Source organism: Ursus arctos, unplaced genomic scaffold (assembly GCF_023065955.2).
Source record: "Ursus arctos isolate Adak ecotype North America unplaced genomic scaffold, UrsArc2.0 scaffold_11, whole genome shotgun sequence".
In the NCBI taxonomy this organism is placed as follows: domain Eukaryota; kingdom Metazoa; phylum Chordata; class Mammalia; order Carnivora; family Ursidae; genus Ursus; species Ursus arctos.
Window position 1 is genome coordinate 43,833,163 of NW_026622775.1, and position 20,919 is coordinate 43,854,081.

General features: G+C 40.0%; 1 protein-coding gene across 2 annotated transcripts in view; it reads right to left on the minus strand.

Moving 5' to 3' along the window:
* CTSO (cathepsin O) overlaps positions 1–19,953 on the minus strand; it is a 23,350-nt gene extending 3,397 nt beyond the window's left edge. The window contains exons 1-7 of one of the 2 annotated variants that reach the window (XR_008958657.1): positions 19,659–19,880; positions 10,865–10,973; positions 10,161–10,300; positions 8,108–8,275; positions 6,768–6,889; positions 1,571–1,734; positions 913–1,005 (exon numbers count right to left, since the gene is read on the minus strand). Coding sequence is in view for 1 of the 2 variants with exons in the window: in XM_026499538.4 (XP_026355323.2) it covers positions 913–1,005; positions 1,571–1,734; positions 6,768–6,889; positions 8,108–8,275; positions 10,161–10,300; positions 10,865–10,973; positions 19,659–19,805 (943 nt within the window). In the remaining variant the exon portion in view is untranslated. Of the gene's footprint in view, positions 1–912; positions 1,006–1,570; positions 1,735–6,767; positions 6,890–8,107; positions 8,276–10,160; positions 10,301–10,864; positions 10,974–19,658 lie in introns of both variants that reach the window. The other variant, XM_026499538.4, reaches the window with a different exon arrangement.
* Between the last annotated feature and the right edge of the window lie 966 nt (positions 19,954–20,919).

The following is a 20,919-nucleotide window of genomic DNA, read 5'->3' on the forward strand; positions in this document are numbered from 1 at the left end:
TACAACTTTTAGAAAGTTGTACGTATGTTAGGAATCATTGCAATGAGAAATTAAACGATTGCTTTCATATGCAGTATAGTTTGGGTCAAACTCGATTCATAAACTGTGATTTCCTAGATCAAAAATTCGAGAATATAGGTTTACATATAGGTTTTAGAAAACAATTTAAAATACTTAAGTAGCTATTTTAATTTGGTTTGTGGTTAACCAAAAACAAAATTGTTACTCAGGAAAAAAGCAGGTGGTCGCTTCAGCCCCTCAATTCTGCTGTATGTTTTGCTTGAGTCTGTAGGTGACAAGGGGCATATTAAATCAGAAACAATCCTAATGCTCAGATTTCATACATTTTGACACAAAGAAAAAGCAATTCTTGGTATCCTTGAGCAGGTGTTGTGGTGCACAAATTAGGAAAATTGATTCAGTTATTAAAAATAAATTGGGGAGGCACCTGGCTGGCTCAGCCAGTGGAGCGTGCAACTCTTGATCTTGGGGTTATGAGTTCCAGCCCCAGGATGGGCGTGAAGCCTGCTTAAAAAAAATAAACGAAATAAATAAATTTTGGAGATTTCTTTGGAGACTCTCAGCCTCCTCAGTTGAGTATTTACATGGTTTTTGAAATTAACTTTGGTAAATTGGTACTTTGTCTTATCGTATTTTGCAATTATATTCGTTTTCACTGCCATCCCTCTTCCTTTTCAAAATGTGAATGTGTGCAATGTGTCTCTTTAAGGAACATTATTTTATTTTTATCAATTGGCTAAAGAATGAAAATTATTATTGTAAAAGTGGTCTGAACACACTGGAAGCAGACTATGGACTTAAATTATTAGCGTACAGGTTTATAATTTTAATATTTTCAAAGTGTCTTCCTGGGCATTTAGCCTGAAGTTTAAACGTGAATTCATGACTTACCACAAATATTGCCTCCCATTTTAACACGGGCATAGCCATCTACTCCCCATGAACTTCCCCACGAGTTCCGCACAATCCAATATGGAGTACTTCCTACAAAACATAGGTAGCAGACCTTGAAAACTTCAGATTTTGTTGTGAATGCATGTTTATTTAAAGTTTAGTTCTTGATAAGTATAGCAGCTTTTAGCAAAAGATTAAAAATGTAATGTGATGCTAACATAAACTAAGTAAATTTGAACTGCACTTAGTGTCACACTCTAATTAATGGAAAATGTATATTTGAATCGGATAGCATGAAATGAAAACATATACACAATTCCAGAGAATAAGGAAAGCAAAAAAAAAAAAAAAAAGAATTTTCAGATACGTATAATAAAATTACAAGCACTTCTTCCCCCCCCCCAACAATTATTCTAAACATTCCAGGTGGAGAATGCACATTATTTAAATCAAGAATTACATTTATTTTAACAAGGTTGTCCTCAAAAGTGACCATGACAGGGTATTTATACCTGGAAGTCTACTGAAAAGTTGTAAAGGTCTTAGGAGGACTTAGACCCAGAAGGACCAAACTTCAGCATTTTCAAGGATGGTGATCATTTGTCAGTCAGAGTTCAAGCTGGAAAGCAACCAATCAAGTCTTATCAGCACTTACCTATTTTATCAAACCCAGTTATGAGAACTGCATGATTTGCTTCTCCACTGGAGCAATGGTGCTGTATTATTCCTCCCAAATAGTCTTGCCAGCTCACTGCATCTACGACCACTACCAAGGGGCCAAAGGTAAGAAGTGCTTTTGCCATTTCATCTTCTTGGTCACTACCGAAAGAGGAAATACATGGTTAAGGAGTTGTTTTTAAGGTAGAGATATTTTATAAAAATAATCTATTTAATCTGTGTATGGTTAGGAGTAGGTTTGGTTGCAATTACAGAAAACCTAAAAGATGAAAACTAGAAGTCTGGGAGACTGGGTAGTCTAGGACTGCTATGGGGCTCCAAGATACCAGGAAGCCAGAACCTTTCTATATTCTTGCTCTACCATGGGAGGCTTCCATAGCCAAGGTCAATTAATGGCCCAAGGTGGCTGTAGGAGCTCTTGCCATTTAACACATATTTCAGACAGCAGAAAGAAGAAAGAAGTGCTGTATTCTGTCAAGAAGACTTCCCAGAAGTAACACACACACTCTGCATAGGTCTATATGGATCTCATTGGTAGGACTCAGTTATGGGGCTAAGTGTAGCTTCAAGGAAGATAGGAAATGGAGTTTTATAGCTAGCCGGCAAAGTATCCAGCTATAATAGGGGGATTCTTTTAATAAGGAATGTGAGAAGACTGAATGCGTGGAGATATATCTCTGCCATACCACGTGAGAATCAGGAGACTGACCAACTTATGTGAATGAACGCCAAATGCAGAAATCAGGGGAGAGGGTTACAAAAAGTGGCAAATGTCCTTATACGACAGAAGCAATGTTAAGATGCCAGGAGAACTAGGACTAGATTGCGAAGTCTGTGAAAGACACAGTTATTGCTCTCACACATGGACACCTACTGATAAAGTCTAATGTTACACAACATTTGGCCATCATCGATCTTGGAAGTATGTGATTAAACCATTATTTACCCTTTTAAAGGTCAGGCTTATGAGTGAAGGACACTGAAACCCAGTTACTGCTATTTCGAGCTATTAAGATAGCATTTGGTAGTTTATTGCTGCAGAAAGCCATGGGTAGATTAGTAGCTCCAGAAAGTAAATAATCTATCATCATAACCTGCTGGGGGTCAGTTTCTATCAAGGGGATATTTTGTCCATGGATGGGGGAAAATTGAGTGCATGAGAGAATTTATTGAGATGGAAACTACACATTCATTCTAAACATTTATTCATATTACCTGTTAATGTGAAGATCTTTTTTGGGAGAACTATAAGCAGTCAATTCTAATTTTTTGCTACAATAATAATAACTTGTATTCATTAAGATTACCCCGAGACAGGCAAAATTGTAAAATTCCTATAAGGCATCATGGTAGGGCATAGGCTTTGAAGATCTGCATAGCTGGGTACAAATTACAGTTATAGACTGGAGTCATTACCGTCACACTGGAGTCCAGTGACTCCAGCAGGTGACTAATGTCACCTATGTTGCAAAATCAATATAAGGATGAAATTGCAGGGATAAATTTTATAGCATGCCTAACATAAATTACACTCTAAATTTAAAAGAAATAGCTTCCTTTCCTCATTTCTAAATTACCTAGTAAGCCAATTTTGTTCAGCATAGGTTTTAGGGTATAATGTATGTTTTATCGTGTTCCAATTTTTGAAGATTTTGTTATCCAAATATGACAAATAGGATTATCTCTCTAAAAGAATGATACAAGTGTCTCTACGTTTGTAAGATGACAAAAGATATACTGTTAAATATATGACATCAAAGGTCCAGGGACAGGGAAAGCATGATGGAAAGAGAAAGATCAAGAAGGCAAAACATTTTTTTAGAACGCAAAGGGTAAAATAACATTGTAAGATCAAAGAAACAAGTGAGTAGTAGTCTCTGCTTTGAGGCAGAACTAAAGAAAGATATCAAAGATATTGGAAACTACGAAATAGGAGGATATGCCATAGTCCAGACCAGCAGGCAAATGTTTTCTTTAGCCCCAGAACTGACTAGCATTGTTATCTTTGTGTTTCAGAAAGATGTTGGCTTTTAGCTAGTTAAAATATATTCCTAACAGCATCTTTATTTCCATTATTCGCCCAACATAGAATTACAATTGACCACTGAACTGGGGGTTAGGGGTGCCGAACCCCACACAGTCAAAAATCCGCAAGTAACTTTTGACTTCTCCAAAACTTAATAGTCTACTGTTGACCAAAAAACTGACTGATAACATAAGCAGTCCATTAACCCATCTTTTGCACAATATATGTACTTAATACTGTATTCCTACAATAAAGTTAGAGAAAAAGTTATTATGACAATCATAAGGAAGAGAAAATACCATACTATACTGTACTTCTTGGAAAAAAAACCCGCTTATAAGTGGAATGTGCAGTTCAAACCCATGTTGTTTGAAGGCCAACTGTACTATCAAAATACATAGTGTTGATAATGGATTTATTATCCAACACTGTTTCCGTAGGCTTAATGTGGCCCTATAGTTAGTTCGCTAGCTCTGTGACCCTCCCTGAGTCTCCGGAACCTCCCATGTGTCAGGGCTCTGGTCCAGGGCCTGATTACAGCAGCTGCTTGTGCAAAATCTTCCCACATCCTCTGGCCCGTTATCAGGGTGGTGCAATCAGCCAGGCTTCCAACAAGGAGCCCCTGCAGCTCTTTGCCTGAGGCCCTTCTCTCTTAAAGACCCAGGACATCAAGCCCGCCACACACCTCTACCCTAGCAGCCCTCAACTGACAGGGAAGGTAGTAAGCATCACTTTGGGTGAGATAACTCTGAAATGCCTACTTTTCCTTGGCCCCAAGAGCTCCCTAGTAGGATCAGTACCCTCAGTACTAATTTGCTGAATAAGAAAACCCTGCTTTCCCCGTTCGGTCTCATTTCCCTGTTCCCCTGGTGTTTCCAGAGACCACGGCTTGAGCATGACATTCCTTCCTGAATCTGTTCCTGTCTCAGACTTTCTTGTCTCAAGTAAGAGTTCATTCCATTCTTTGAGGTATTCAGGCCAAAAAGCCTGGACTCATCATCCTTGACTCTCTTTCCTCTCATCCCCTCCATCAAATCCTTCAGTATATTCTGTGGGGCTTTATATTCTATGAGGTCTATTAACCTATGACGTCTCACGTCTAAGACCATTCTTCTAACACTGCTCCAAGGTCATTAACCGATAACTTTGATTACCTCATCTCCAACTAGTCTTGTCCATCTTGGGACTACAGTCCCATTGGCTTCCTCATCGTTCTTTAAATATGTCAAACCTGTTTCTGTCTCAGAGCGTTTGCACTTATGGGTCCTTCTGCTTGGAACAGTAGTTCCCCAGATGTCTACATGGTTAAGTGCCCACACTTCTCCAGGTCTTTTCTCAAATGTCTTCTACTCAAGGAACCCCTCCCTGGCCACACCTTTTAAGACTATATACTCCCCTGACGCTTCCTCTTCCTCCCACTGTTTTACTTGGTTTTCTGTAGAAATGGTTACAACTAACATTCTGTACATATTTTTACTTGTTTTCTATATTGTCTTTCTCTATCACTAAAATACAGCCAGGAGTTTTTGTCTGTTTTGTTCACTGCTGGATCCCCAGAGCCTGAAACCATGTTTGGTACATAGTTAAATGAAAGAGTCAATCAATGAAAGGTCTTCTTGCAGAGTCTAACACAATTAGCACTGTATTATCAGAATGCTTATGTTCAGTGTAAACGTAGCGATTTTTTTTTTTTAATAGGGACCTTTTTCTTCTTAACCAAAGGGTCAGATAAATCATGCTTCAAGTCCAATGCCAGTGACTTTTACATTTCCTCTCTCTCTCTCTCTCTCTAATTCAGACTCATGCCTATTCTTCTTTTGTGTCTCCCTATTTTTTTGTCATTTTGCTACTCACGATGAGGGAGTCCCTGAAATTTTTAAGTGACATGTTATGGTTTTTTTTTTTTTTAAGTGACATTTTGAAAATCTAGTTCCTTCCTGTGCACATGCTTCACTTATACTCTCAGGGAATTGACAGCTTCTAAAGACACACGTCCTCATTGTTGAATGTGTGTTTCCCTTCAAAAAGATGCGGAACAATGCACTCAGTGACCCTGCACATTTTATTACAGATTCTGTGTAGCTTGCCATCTGTGGAATCAAGGCTCCCTGGTGTGGTTCCTAGGGTCACCCCGAGAGCCCTTGTTGTAGGCAGGAGCTGTGCTGACAGTCTGCCAGGCCTCTGGTACACTTAGGCTTATTTAGAAGGATTCCATTCTGTTCAATGATCCAATTTCACCCTTGATTTCCTTCAGATCTCATGGGTTGACACCATCTGGATCAAGAGATTCTTTTATATTATAGCAGTATGTTTTAGGCTAGTCTGTCACCTCAGCTGAAGATAATTTACTTCCTGCTTTCTCTGTTTCAAAAGACTGTGCAAAGATCCCTTTATATTTTTTTAAATGAAAAAACGAGTTAGTTGAATCTTCCTTAGTCCTATTATCCCTGAACACCTACTTTGCACTGTGTCAAATGGTCACAATGGTTTTCTAGTTGGCTTTTCGTTTTTCATGCATTTTTAAAGCATTTTTTAATGACTGTTTTCCCCTGAACCTCTCCGAGGTCATCTCACCCTTCAACTTCCAGCACAAGTCCCTTTCCTCTGCCTCTCCTCATCTACCCCTGCATGCCCCTCGAGCCCACGGTGTATGCGACATAACCCACCTCCAGTAATATAGTCTTACTTGCTTCTAACATGAAAGTTTCAGTTTATGCTTTTCTTATAGCTGATGCCTTAAAAAAATGCAAGCGTGTTCAAAAAAATACTTCTTGGGAAGCAGACTGCTTGATATTCACTGGAAAGTCTATACAAAGCGATTCTGGATCAATTCAAAAGTGAGACCGAAATACACAAATGACAATTAGGACAACTCAATTTGTTAAAAGGTAAGTGGTAAGTATAAATTATACCTTAAACTGGATTTAAATCTGTTAATTCTATTATAAACACAAATGGAAAAATAAGAAGATCATATTTAAGAAACAGCATCCATAGATAGCCCTCCATCGGTCTCTCTACCAAAAAGTAGGTCTTAAAACAATTACAAGTATTCAGTGATGCCTTCCATTCAGTTATTAATCCTGAATAGTCAATAGATCAGAAATAAAGAAATACAGAGAGAGGTACAATGGAATAAGACAATTACCTGAAGTCATACGCAGAATAACCTTTGATTGAAAATCCAGGGTATGAGTCAGAAAAGTAATGGCACAGGCCATTCTGTGCTTTAAATGGGTACTCTGAGTCTCTCACCAGTTTTACTTGCGTCTAAAAGAAAATAATCATCCAAAGCGTTCTCTATTTAAAATGAGTTGTTTTAGAATCAAGTAGAACTTACTACAATTTGTCCAAATAAGATTCAACTTGGCCACATCCTCATCAGGTGGTTGTTCTTTAGGTTACTAAGATCTTAAATTCAATCTTTAGGGGTTTGTTATGGATATACTAAGTAACTAAACTCAGTATCTTTCTCTTTTGCTCTTTTTTCCCCTATCGCTTCCTTCCTTAGACCCTCCTTCCATTTGATAATAGTCTTATTGTTTTTCTCCTGAGGTTGCAATAGGGCAACTCATTTTCTTTCTAGAGCTTGATTCTGTCGGCAAGTCTTTGAGACTCACTCAGCACAGGCGATGGGCAGATCAAGCATTCTTTTCATCCACGTCTCCCTGTGCCATACATCTAGCGTATGTCACATATTTTTTAGTTGTCGATAGATAAGCCTCCTTTTCTGATTCTGGGCTTATAGAAGCCAGGGGACACACGATTCATTGTTGCCTCTGATGTGTACAGAGAAGCTTCTGGCATGTAGTCACTCAAAATATGACAAACGAACGAGGAAAAAATATTCCAGTTTGGGAAATTCCAGCTTGACAACTTTTACCAAACATAGCAACACCCTTATTGGCTGGCTTCGTGCAGTTGGTCCCGGATACAGGACAATGTCAGAGTCTCCTAAGGAACGGAGGACGCTTTGGTGTATTGGCTAAGGCCCTCCAGTGAGAGGCAGGAGACTTAACACACAGTCCTGGCTCCGCTACGGATTTGGCAACACGATCTCACCTCCCAGGTCTCATTTCTTCACCCACATAAAGAGTTATTAAATTTGCTGATTTCTATTGTCCCTTATATCTGCAATATTAAACATTTCTGTGGAAATAAGTAATTATATGCTCTAATCTTTCTGGGACATTATGTGATCCGTATCTATGAAAAAAAGCATTTACCTATTAAGAAATGCTAAGAAAGAACTATACATATTTTTCTGAAAACAAATCGAGGCAAGACTTTTCATACTTTGCTCTCTCAATAGCTGACATGCCTGAAAGCTATGCATTCTCAAATTTTCTGATTAATTCAGGCTTTGGCCATTTAAGATTCCGAATTTAAAACCGTTCTTTGGTATATGAGAGTACTGATGAAATTCTGCATGCACATTAAATAAACAAAGAGGAAACAAAGAGTTTCAAAGGCTGAGAAGCTAGTCACCTTATTCAGCCAGTGCAAAGCGCTGACAGTGGAGCCCCCGCTGCAGCCGTAATTATTATACGAACAGTCAATGACCTGCTGTACGCTTAGGGCTTCCAAAGGCTCCCCTTTGATCGCATATGCTGATTCCACAGCACCCACCACGCTGAAGGCCCAGCATCCTCCACACTGTTTAAAAATAGAAATAGCACTGTATTTATTATCAAATAGAGTTCGAGTTTGCCAACATCTCTAAATATCACAAGTTAGCAAGTCAAGTAAAGTGAGCAGAGTCTGGGGGCCTACAAAATATGAATGCCCATCCTATAGATTTTCAAACTGACGAAAGAAAAGATCAAAATTCTCTCTTAAGCACCAAAATATAATTATTAAAGATACACTTGTAATCGCCATTGTAAATTAGACAATGCAAGGTAAAAGCGAATTTTAGAGATTGAGAGACTATCTGGATGGTCTCATGAAGACTAGTCAGTTCACTGAACGTGATTTCTGTTTCTAGGAAGTGTGCCAACTCCCACCCACTCTTCAAGCCCTCTTGTTTCTCCCCTGACACTCTGCCTCTATGGCACCCACCATCTCCACCCCATGGGGCAGAGGCAGTGATGGGGTGACGTGGGGTGAGGATATACGTCGTCCATGTTGAACTCATTATTTGATGGACACGGGAGCCGAATGAATTACTTCTTAGGCTGTCAAGGTGCCAGCATGGGCATATCACAGATATACACACAAAATGTCATAATGCTCAAAACCATACTGGTCATTCCTCATTCAAATATTGGCTGACAATCTTCCGGATTCTGGACCTATTAACTTGATTTTATTGGACAAACTGGAATGAAAGTATAAAAGAGTTGGTCCTGAAAAAAAAGGAGAAGATAGAGGAAATGAAATCAAGGATCATGCACGAGGAAGAAGGATCCATAGAAAAGGCAGACGTAAGAGTAAGGTCTGAAGGTGGGCAGCACTGACTTCATCCCAGGCCATGTGCTACAGAGTTAGGCAAAGAAAGGACGAAGAACAATTGGTTGACTTTGTGGAGTCGTGTTGAGCAACTTTACGGCTTTAAGGGTCTTATTATGTCTAAATCTCCAGCACAGGAAAAGAGGCACTAAGGAACTCTATTTTGGGGTCTCCGTCCCTTGAGAAAAGTGACTACGGGTTGCTGACACCATACCTCTAGCTAGTGTTAGTTTACCTTCCCATAGCTGCCCCCGGAGGGCAGTTTCTGCTCAAAAATATCTCTCCAATATATTCCTTTAACTCAAGATTACTAATTAAATTGTATTCTTTTAATACGAAATAGACACTTCCTGGAAGGATTCTGTTTCTGACTAATTCACTCATCATTATGAATTCAATAATAAAGCAAATAATTTGGTGGTAAAACTTAAATCATTAACAATAGATATATTAAAAAAAGAAACGCTAGATGTATAATCTGAGAAGAAGGAAAGGATCATCCTAAGTAGACAGTGACTGAGAAACTGCTTGGTCTAAAACACTATACACGGGGAGCCTGACTGACCTGGTGAGGTTTCCACTGCAGAGAAATTGAGACTATATCCCTGCAGTTAGGGGGTTGATTTTTCCTGGTGAGCTGACATTCCCTATGCCAAGGGGGTGTAGAGGGGTAGGTTTTCAAAGAAAATAAAAGTTGGCCTTGGGGCGCCTGGGTGGCTCAGTCAGTTAAGTGTCTACCTTTGGCTCAGGTCATGATCCCAGGGTCCTGGGATCAAGCCCCACATCAGGCTCCCTGCTCAGAGGGGAGTCTGCTTCTCCCTCCCCTTCTCATGTGCTCTCGCTTGCTCGCTCTCTCTCTCTTCCTCTCAAATAAATAAAATCTTAAAAAAAAAAAAATCAGCCTTGACACCTGCCTCTCTTTTCACTAGAGATTCTCCCTTCATTGTCATTTCTGAACAACTGGAGTGTGATTTTTACCGGGAGAAATGACAGCTTCCATTACAACTTTGATTGAACTGGACCTCAAAGGTGACTTCCCATGCGTGTTAAGATGATATTAAGAAGAACAAAAAAACCCCCTAAAACTCACAGTCTGCTGGTTCCTCACTTGGGTGACAACACGCTTGTCCCGCCAGTCAAATCTTAATGGTAAAGACACATTGGGTATGGATGTTTGCACCTCGGCTCGGTATCTGGGCAATCTGGAAGATTTGCTCCTTAAATAAATAGCTGAATAGAAACAGGAAATGAAAAGACAGCCAACATTATGTTATAGGGAGGGCCCCCTGGGACTCTTTTTGGAGGAATTTTTCAAACACAAACAGTAGCTTTCTAGTAGAGCCTGCTATTTGTGATTTTCCTTTATCCTTTTTCATAACTTGAAATGCAGTGACTGAAAGCTAAGGAATTCCTACAACAGGACTGGAGCTACCACATCAAATGACTTGTCTGATAGAACTCGGTCAATAATAAAAATGAGTATAATTGACATCATTCGCTTTATCATAACCCATGGAACTGTGGATGTCTAGAATAGAAATAGCACTAAAAAAACGCTGAAGGGATGAAACATTGGCCCTTACAGCCACATGGAAACATCTATAATGATAACATTTAGATCTTAAGTGGTAATTTGAAGACAGTAGCCAGGAATTTACATGCTTGACATTCAATATTTAATAAATGTTAACTACGACCCAACTTACTAGATTCACATTTAAACAATTCCTCAAAAATCAAGGAAACAAATCAAAATCAGGAAACTGAACAACTAATAGCACAATCACACCATACCTTTAAACTCTTCCGGAAACAAATAAGAAAATTGATTTATTCCATAGATGGCGCTGGAGTTTTCACGAGGGAATACGGAATTCAAGTATCGATGTCTACTAAGGCTTTCCTAAAAGAAGAAAAACGTTAATTTACATCACCTATGATAACTTTGCAGAGCAATGCAGAGCAATAACTTGGACGTATTTTTCAGGTATTAGAAGCAAAGCTTATTTATTTCCTGCAGATTACCTCCCCATAGCTGCCCCAGGAGGGCAGTTTCTGCTCAAAGATATCTCTCCAATATATTCCTTTAACTCAAGATTACTAATTAAATTGTATTCCTTTAATATAAAATAGACACATCCTGGAAGGATTCCGTTTCTGACTAATTTGCACTTCATTATAAGACCTTCAGGTCAAATTTATAGATATTTGTATGAAAACTAGCCCCTGAATTCAGGTATATTTTTGAGGCTGGGAAAGGTATGTCTTATCCATTTATAATTCCTCTTCACTAAGCATGTTGAAAGCACTAAATATGTGTTCGTTGAACATAGTGGAAAAAATAAAATGAATTGCAAACAAACACTAGATGCTAGTGGAAACTGTCACCAATAGGCGGTCATTCTATCAAAAAATTATGAATTTGGAAAGTGTGTCTGTATCTTTGTATTTCCCAGCACTATGTAGCAAAGCATGAAAAAATAAAGTAAATAATAAATAAATATGATTCTAGTTTATAGATGTCTCCATGTCCTTAAGGGTAAAAAGTCTTTGTCAAAGCGATGAAGTGCTGGAAATGTTCCAGGAAGATAGATCGGCTTGTCTGTCTGGAGGGAAAGTCTGACCAATATTTACAGATTCCTCAGCGCTGATTTTGTGATAATTTATCTTAAGCTTGTCTTTTTTGACCACATGCCTCAATTTCCTAATGCTAACCAACTGTGTAGGATAAATACAACTTCAGGGGACCACCATTTGGTAAGTTTCCAACTCTAGCTCTTACATATTTGTTTATGCATTTACGTGTGTATTGTGGTCTTTCTCACAAACCCCTAAGTAAAATGAGGGCGAGACCTGCCTGTCTTGTTCATCGCTGTATTCCCCACACTGAGCACATGCCTGGCACACAGTGGATGCTTAAGTAACATTGGTTGTTGAATAAATACACAAATGACATTTTATATACATCATGCCCTTAAGAGCTTTAGGCTGTTAATTTTTTATTTTTATTTTTTTAAAGATTTTATTTATTTATTTGACAGGATAGAGACAGCCAGCGAGAGAGGGAACACAAGCAGGGGGAGTGGGAGAGGAAGAAGCAGGCTCATAGCGGAGGAGCCTGATGTGGGGCTCGATCCCACAACGCCGGGATCACGCCCTGAGCCGAAGGCAGACGCTTACCCGCTGTGCCACCCAGGCGCCCCTAGGCTGTTTATTTTTAAGCAAATGATTACTGGAATTTTATCATAATTTTACTATTTCCTTATTGACCATGCCTGGAAGGATTGTTAATGAAATAATAAACAGTTGTTAAATATATTTTAGGTACTTAAAAATAATCTTGATAAAGCAGAGTTCTGAATATAATTTAGAAAGGAGATGTATAAATATAAAAGTAGAACAGAAATACAAAGCAAATATCTATATTCCAGGTGACAAACAGGAGCCAGAGACCGCTAGCTGCTAAGGAATTCAAAATTCATTCATTTTATAAGGATTGGCTGAGCATCTTTGTGGGTTAGAGTAACCAGGGACGGCACTGAGAATGTAGACACCAAGAATGCATAGGGAAGCACGTGGTAGCCAGGAGGATAGGCCTCACAGACTTCCACCTACAGGGAACTTGTTTGCTGCATGCTGAATTACCACAATTACACGAAGAGAGGCCACGGTTCCCACTCGCTGCATCTAGCCAATGACTGAGCCCTGAGGCTGACCTATTTTAGGGAAAAACCGGACTCCCCTGAAAGCTAGCTGGTGATTAATGAGTCCCTGATGGTTTCTCTGACCCTTCCTTCCGCTGCAGGGCAGTCTACAGCACTTTCCCCAATCTTTCTTCCCTCTCTTCTTCACCCAGGGTCAGAGTTGCATTGCAATCAGATAGCTCTCCCTGACCCTCTCCCCATTGCACTCAGTCATTGGTTTCCCGATAAAGAAATTAAAAAAAAAAAGGATAATTATCCTTATCAATATCAAGAATGAAAAAAGGGCCATCACTACAGATGCTTCAGTCATTAGAAGAATAATATTTTGAAGACGGTAAGCCAGTAAGTTTCATGAATGTATGTATGAAATGGACCAACTCTTTGGATGTCACCAACTGCAAAAGCTGAATGTAAGAGGAATAGAAAACTTGAAGCTGAGATGTCTTGTTTGGTGACTTCTACACAATTAAAAAAGAAATAACACCAATCTTATTACATTCTTTGAGAAAATAAAAGAGAAGGGAACACTTTGCAACTTATTTAATTTATTTATTTATTTGAGATAGAGACAGTGAGTGTGAGAGAGAGAGAGCATGAGCAGGGAGGGGCAGAGAAAGAGGGAGGAGCAGACTTCCCACTGAGCAGGTGGCCTGAGGTGGGGCTGGATCCCAGGACTCTGGGATCATGACCTGAGCAGAAGGCAGATGCTTAACCCGACTGAACCACTGCAACTTATTTTATAAGGCCAGTACCCTGAGTACAAAACCAGACAAAGACATCTCAAGAAAATAGAACAACGCACCAATAGCCCTCATGGCTATAGATGCAAAATCCTTGAGAAAATATTAGCACATTAAATCCAGCAATATATAAAAAGAACAATGCATCATGTTCAAGTGAGTTTCATTAAAAAATGTTACATTGGTTTAACATTTGAAAAGCAATCAGCATAATATACCGTATTAATGGAATTTTTAAAAGAAAAGGAAAATCATATGATATTTTCAGCTGATGCAGAAAATGCCCTAGACATAACTCAAAACCTTTTCATGATAAAAATCCTCAGTAAACAGTGCATGAGAGCAAATTTCCTGGACATGATCGAGGGAATCTATGAAACACCTATATCAACCAGAGGCCGACTTCTAAAACAATCCCATTTGTGAATTTTGTACGTCTTGCCAGTGCCATGATTCCTCTCATTTCATGGCTGCCCATAGCCCACGCTAAGGCTATTTGATTTTTAAAATGTGATTTCTTGCCAAAAACAAAGACCTCTAAACCCCAAAGTGCTCTGCTTTGCCCTGTCTCCACCATTAATCTCACCCCCACTTTTTTTATTTTGCAAGACCACTAAAAATATTAAAAGTGCTTCCCATGAGAATTTTGAACAAAGCATAATTCTCTTATACATTTATATACACACACAGTAGATTTTTCTACTCTCTTCTCAGTTTGGCAACAAATGTCTTAACCACATTGCTATGCAATCTTTGGCTATATGTCGAACCTCTTTGGTCTTTATTTTCTTCATTGACAAAGGGGGTACTTCTGACCTGGCAGAGCGTGAGGATTAAATAAAATAACGTTCGGAAAACTCAAATCACAGCGTCTGACAGAAAAATGTTAAATTAAGTACTCCCATGCTGGATCCTCTTTTTCCCTTCAAACACAGAACATTTGGATGTAGAAAATGTCCTTCAAAGATCATGTGTTCAGGTTTTCTTAGATTAATGTGGAGCTAATCTTTCTCACAGAATTACAAATGACCAATTATCAATTGAAAGAAACAGATGGCTTTCACAGTAAAATAATATTATCAGTATATCTAAGAATATTTATTCTCCTATTTGCTATAACAGGAGGACACATATCAAGTCACCTAAAACAGTTTCAAATCACTTCAATTTTTTAAAAAAAGATTTATTTGACAGGGAGAGAGAGAGAGAGCACACAAGCAGGGGAGAGGCAGGCACAGGGAGAGGCAGACTCCCTGCTAAGCAAGGAGCCCGACAGGGGGCTTGATCCCAGGACCTTGAAATCACAACCTGCGCAGAAGGCAGGCACCCAATGGACTGAGCCACCACATGCCCGCAAATCACTTCAATTTTAGAAAGCCCTGTATTTCCTTTCTGGAATTGACTATTCTTTCCAGGACCTTTTCTGGTCTACTTCGATTCCTTCTATGAGAGCAGATTTCACAGAAGCACCACACACTGTGGGTCAATCGAGCTTCTGTGCCTCCTCATGTTAACAACTGCTGTCATAGAGTCAATCATGAGTGAAGGACCCACCACCACGTGTTCTTAACATAAGGCGGTGGAGGAGATCGTAATGGTATAATAGTGCAGTAGACTATACATACAGTACAGCCAACGTGCCTAAAGCCATATCAAATATTAAAGTGAAAGACCTGAGCCTTACGCTCACTAGTGAAGGAAGAGAGTAAAGTGCTGAGGAGTCCACAGGACACATCATTAGGAGTTCTGAAAGGTGAGGAAGTGTGGAAAACAGACGGGTCATGTGATGGTGATCGATTTTGCACTTACAACGTGGTGTGTGCTCCCTTCTAATGAATCCACGCTTCGGTGGGATGAGCTGTACATTGAAATTACTACAGAAGCAAAAGGTGCATTGTAAGACCACCTTCTGTGTAGCACTCTAAATGCATTCTCCCTTCTGTTATTTAGACTTTTCCCTCCACAGCCCTCACTTGTCGATTCTGAGGTTTGGTGTAAGACAAATCATACATTTTACGTACGGATTTAAAATGTTCTCCTTGTTGGTGCTTTCGTTTCTTTCTGGAAGTTGCGGTAAGTCCAGGGATGAGCCAAAAGCTAAAATGTTTGTAGGCAGTGCTGGAGCTTTGCTGAGAATTTCTCTCAAGACTTGGGAGCTGTAAATCTTAGATCAGTGAATCTCAGCTGAGGCACTCTCCCTCCTTCCTCCTCTGCCCTCCCAGGGATTTTCAACAATGTCTGGAGACATTTTTGATAGTTGCTACTGGCACCTGGTGGGTAAAGGCCAAGGACACTGCTAACCACACTGCGAGTGCAGGACAGTTCCCTGCAACAAATAATTATCTTGTTCCAAAATGTCAACAGTGTAGCTGTTGAGAAGGCCTCGACTAGAATAATAAAAATACATACTTTTATAAACTACTGCTTTACAAAAGTTACCTACACAAAGGATTTTTTATATGTTGTGCTGATATCTGTGTAAAGATAATATGCAAGCATATTTATCATGGAAAGTAAAATAAAAAGAAATACGTAGTCATTTAGTATTTGTGTTTGTGCATGCACATGAAGACTGAATTGAAAAGCTACTCTTCTGAGAATTGGTTGAAGCAATTATTTTTCTAGCATATTAATCTTTACATTTTTCTGTTCGTTCACTGAAAAATGGATTATAGTACAACGTTTAAATAGACAATATCCATTTAATAGGCTATAATTTCTTAGAAGTTGGTACATTTTATATTCCCCACTGAATCAGAAAACCCAGACCAGCTCCTTACACGTAGTGACTATCAAAATGTTGGATAGATGGATGGACAGATGGACAAATGAATGAATAAATTCTGATCCAAGATTTCAAGTTTCTGATATATTTTCATTTTGGCAACGCATGCATTAAGCCAGAATCATTGAAAATGGTCACTTGAACAACAGTATCTTACATCAAATTCGCCTCTGTTAGGCAGGCAGAAAATGTGGGTTAAAGCATTCTTGCATAGAGTGCATTCGGAGACGACAATCCAGATTTCAAGGGACTGATTATGGCAAATATCTGTGACTTAGGAATTAGGATCATTCATTGTAAAATCTTCTATTTATACATAAAGTACTGTCTTCTATTTATACACAAACAACATGCCTAACAGTTATAATGTAATTTTATTTTAACAATGTAGCATATATCATTTTATGGCAAGAATTTTTAAGGTGAAGATTCTGAAATTTTGCACACAAATCACGTGTGCATTGGCATATAAACATTATTCTGAAGTGAGTACATATGACTTTTATTAGTTCCACTGTTGGGTCTGTGACTTCTCGAAGGCATAAGAATATAAACTATTCTGTGGTGAAATAATGACCATCAGTAAATATCAGTGCACGCCCGGGTCTCAGCACAAAGAGGAGTTGACTGGATCCTCCATTCGGATTTTCCTGAGCCCTGGAAGTTTCTAAAGCAGTGGAAGAGCAGAGATAGGGGCTGCTATCCGTTTTCCCTCCATCAGTTAATCTGAGAGGCACCCCATAATAAACCCAGTCTTCACCCAACAATAATGTGATGATAGTTTGTGGACAAGTGTCACAGATGCCACGTAACTTCCATTTAAGAAATATTCCCAGGAACTTATGAAAATACAGAAGGCAGGGATGACAAGACCCTTTCACCATTCTCTGAACCCACCACTGTGAAAGACATTACTAATCAATCAGACGCCTTCTCCAACTGTCTCCAACTGCAATCCCCTAAATACTTTTCAATACCATATTTCAGGCAGCCACGATTAGTCAATCCGTTTACAAGCACGATGAGACCTATTTGCTATCCCTAAATAAGAAACAAAGATCCAAAGACTACAGCTCTTGGTCCTCAGGATTTGTTTCCTTTTTATGCTATCTATGATTCTGGCCCAACATAGTGTTTTATGATTCTATTTTAATGTTTTAAATTTTATTTTTTAAGACTTTCTAAGAAAAGATTGATTTATTCATTTGAGAGAGAGAGAGAGAGAGAGAGAGAGAGAGAGAAGAGTGGGGGAGGGGCAGACGGTGAGGGACAGAATCTCCAGCAGATTCCGCACTGAGCACAGAGCCCCACGAGGGGCTGGATCCCATGACCCTGAGAGCATGATCTGAGCTGAAACCAAGAGTCGGAAGCTCAACCAACTGAGCCACCTATGGGTACCCCTATACATATTTTAAACTTTAACTTTACTGTGAATTGAGAACATTTTCTAGATTCTGCACAAAATTTACCTGATGGGTAAACAGTGGGGAATCTCGGCCAATTCCTAACTTGACATAATCTTATAGAAGTAATACTGATTTTTAGTTATCACATATTTTAATCTATCCTGCTAGGCCAGAAGAATTCTTCCAAATGCTCATGGGTACCAAGGAAACAAGGCCTTTTCTATCTTTGCCTGTGTTCAGCCCTCTACTCCAGGTCCAGACATCTAGATTTTAACCCCAAGAGCGGCTCCCCCTTTCCAGCAATGTGTTTTGAAGTCTAAACACTCATTTCTGGGCATCCATTTCGTGGAGTAAATTCCCAGTAGAAGCAATTGTTTTGGAAACTTTTCCAGGCTTTTCGACTCAAGGTTTTTAAATGTACTGAAAATCTTCATAACTGTCCTCCTCCACTTAAAACTTTCCATCTCTTGTCATGGATCCTTAAATTTTTCCTAAGAAGAGTTGCATTTTGTAGACATTTGTCTCCTGGATACAGCCTCTTCACAGGACCATTATGAGTAAATATATAAGTAAAATAGGCATACTTATAAATTATATATGTTAAAAAATATATTTATTACTCGGGCCTCCTTGTGCCTCCAATCCTCCAATACGATTTTTTTGAGGAGGACAGCAGTGTGTTTATTTATTCAGTCAATGAATACATTATCAGTATAGATCAATGAATACATTATCAGTATAGATGAGATTGACTACCTTCTAAAGGGTTTGGGTCACCACCCTAGGCAGGCAACCAAGCTCAGGACGGGGGTAGAATACAGGACAGAAAGTTTGTTCTCAAGCAATTATGCCAGTGCTTCTGGTTTAAAAGCTAGAATGTAACTCAAGAGCCATAAAACAGAGACAAAAGCACACATCTTGGTGTGGGCAAAAAACAAGAGTAGGCAGAATCAGGCAGGGATGGGATCTCCTAAACACTGGAGTTTTCTAGGGGAGAGAGGAGGCGCAGAAAAGAGTACAGCTATAGAACTCCAGGAGACATCCCAAGACTACACCTGCGAAAAACTAAATATAATTCCAACAAGCATTATTACTAAATTCTTATTTTTGATTTAGAATGAATCAGTTTTCTTTCATAATAAAATGATGACTTTCATGATTTAAAAAATTGTTAAATGGTATCAGATATATAGAACAGTGTGAGGCAAACTCTAAATCAGTATCTCTAGGTTACAGAAAAAACCTATTTATACGCAGCTAACTCGGTTCATTCCAGAGGTTTAACGCTGGGGTAGAATCTAAGCATTATTATGAAGACTTTGGAAAATAACGTGAAAAGGAAAGGAAATGCTTCCCTCTTTTCAAAATCCGTCTCCACCAAGTCAAGAGGTATTTTAAGGTTGCTGCACTAGTTAAAGGAGCCCCAGTTCAGGAAAATCACAAATGGGCAGGGCTCTGAGCTTTCTTAAATGCAGCCTCTTTGTTTAGAACATTCTGATCAAAGGAGGTCACCAGCGCCCCCCTGCGGAAGAAAAAAAACCGACAGGCTTCTTTGGCTTTTATCAGGTTCCCGTGACTTTGGAAAGGGAACCGCTTTGGAAGGCCCGGGGAACCGTCTAGGGCTCTGCTAAAAGGGGTGTTTCTTCCAATCGAGAACACTTTGAACATATCCACTGACTACTCTGGGCTCATCCTATAGATCCACGGCGACAAATCTTCCCTGGAACATCCCATGTTTTGGTTAGCCCAGGCAAGGGAGAGCTGCCACGTGTGGAACGGAGGGAGAAGTTGCTTGCGAACTTCTCAGAAAGCCCAAACCTGTCACCGAACTGCGGGCCGGGTGACCACCAGGAGTGGCGGCTCTCAGTGACACCCCCCGCCCCCGCCCCAGTCCAGACCCGGGACGGGAAGGGGCGACCAGGAAACAGACACAGGGCAGCACGCGCTCGGTACCCGGAAGGCGGCTGCCTGTCGCTCGCGGCTCCGCGGCTCTGTCGCCGAGAAGGCGGCGCGGGGGTCCGCGGAGTGGCTGCCGCAGCAGCAGAAGCAGCAGAAGCAGCAGCAAAGCAGCCAGAGCCTCCGCAGCGCCCGCAGCTCCATCCCCGCGCCCGGCGCCGAGCGGCCGCCAGCTCCCGCCGGGTTTCTCTTTCGATTCCTCGGCTCCTCCCCCGCCCGGGTTTACGGGGCGGGAGCCGCTGAGCAGGGTACAAGGTGCTGGGGACTCGGCCGCTCCTCTGCTCCCCAGGGCTGTGTACCTGGGAATCCGATTAGCTGCAAACTGTTGCGGTTTCGCTGTGGTGTTTTGTGGCAGCTTTAGGCACAGGGACCCTGTGCTTTCCGGTTACATCTCCCAGCTGTTAGAGGAAAGCCTGGGAGCCATTCCTTAAGCCATACGCGAGAATGTGCACTATTGTGTCACCAGCGCTTCGAGACTGAAGTCCTTTATTTTTCTTCCTTTTATCTCAAATTGAAAGATTCAGGCAGTATTTGAATTTAACTTGGCCTTATTCCTGTTGTCCTTGCTGCGATGGTCTCTAACATTTAGGACCTAATTCTAAAATGTTAGCGAATTACAAAGGCAAGCATTCCTTTAGCAGATGTTTATAAATACTCAACAGAAATTTGCAGTTGTGAAAATAATGCACAATTTCCTTATCTGTTATATTATGGCCATTTCAAAAACTCTCAAGCCTGTTTTACCATTTGCAAAGGAAGGCAGACGTAGCGCGTACTTCTGAAGTTTGTAGTGAAATTTAAACATAGTAATCCACCTAAAACACTTTGCAAGATGCTGGCATATTTTAAGTGTTCAGTTTTGGCTATTATATGTTTAAGGTAGCTTCCCCCCCTTCATTTTATTATTGTAATTGCTTTCCACCTGCTCAGCTTAGTTCATAATAACCCATTCTTCATGCTTTCTTCTTGTTTTTATTTTTTTCAAACCACATCACTTCATGTTAACCCAATCCTAGAGGAGGGACCACAGAAGGAACAAAAGTAATGTTCAAATCAGTTAACATCCCAATCTGGCAACATCTCAGATTAGGGATTTTCCGGTGGAAGGGGGGAAAAAAAAGTCCCATTGAAGGATCCCCTTGAAGGAAAAAAAATCTCTTTCACATGTCCATTATTGTGGGTGTCTTGGATTACTCTTGGAACAGCACAGGTCTGTCTCTCAAATTTGGAGTGCACAGGAAATGTAAATTCTGGTCCA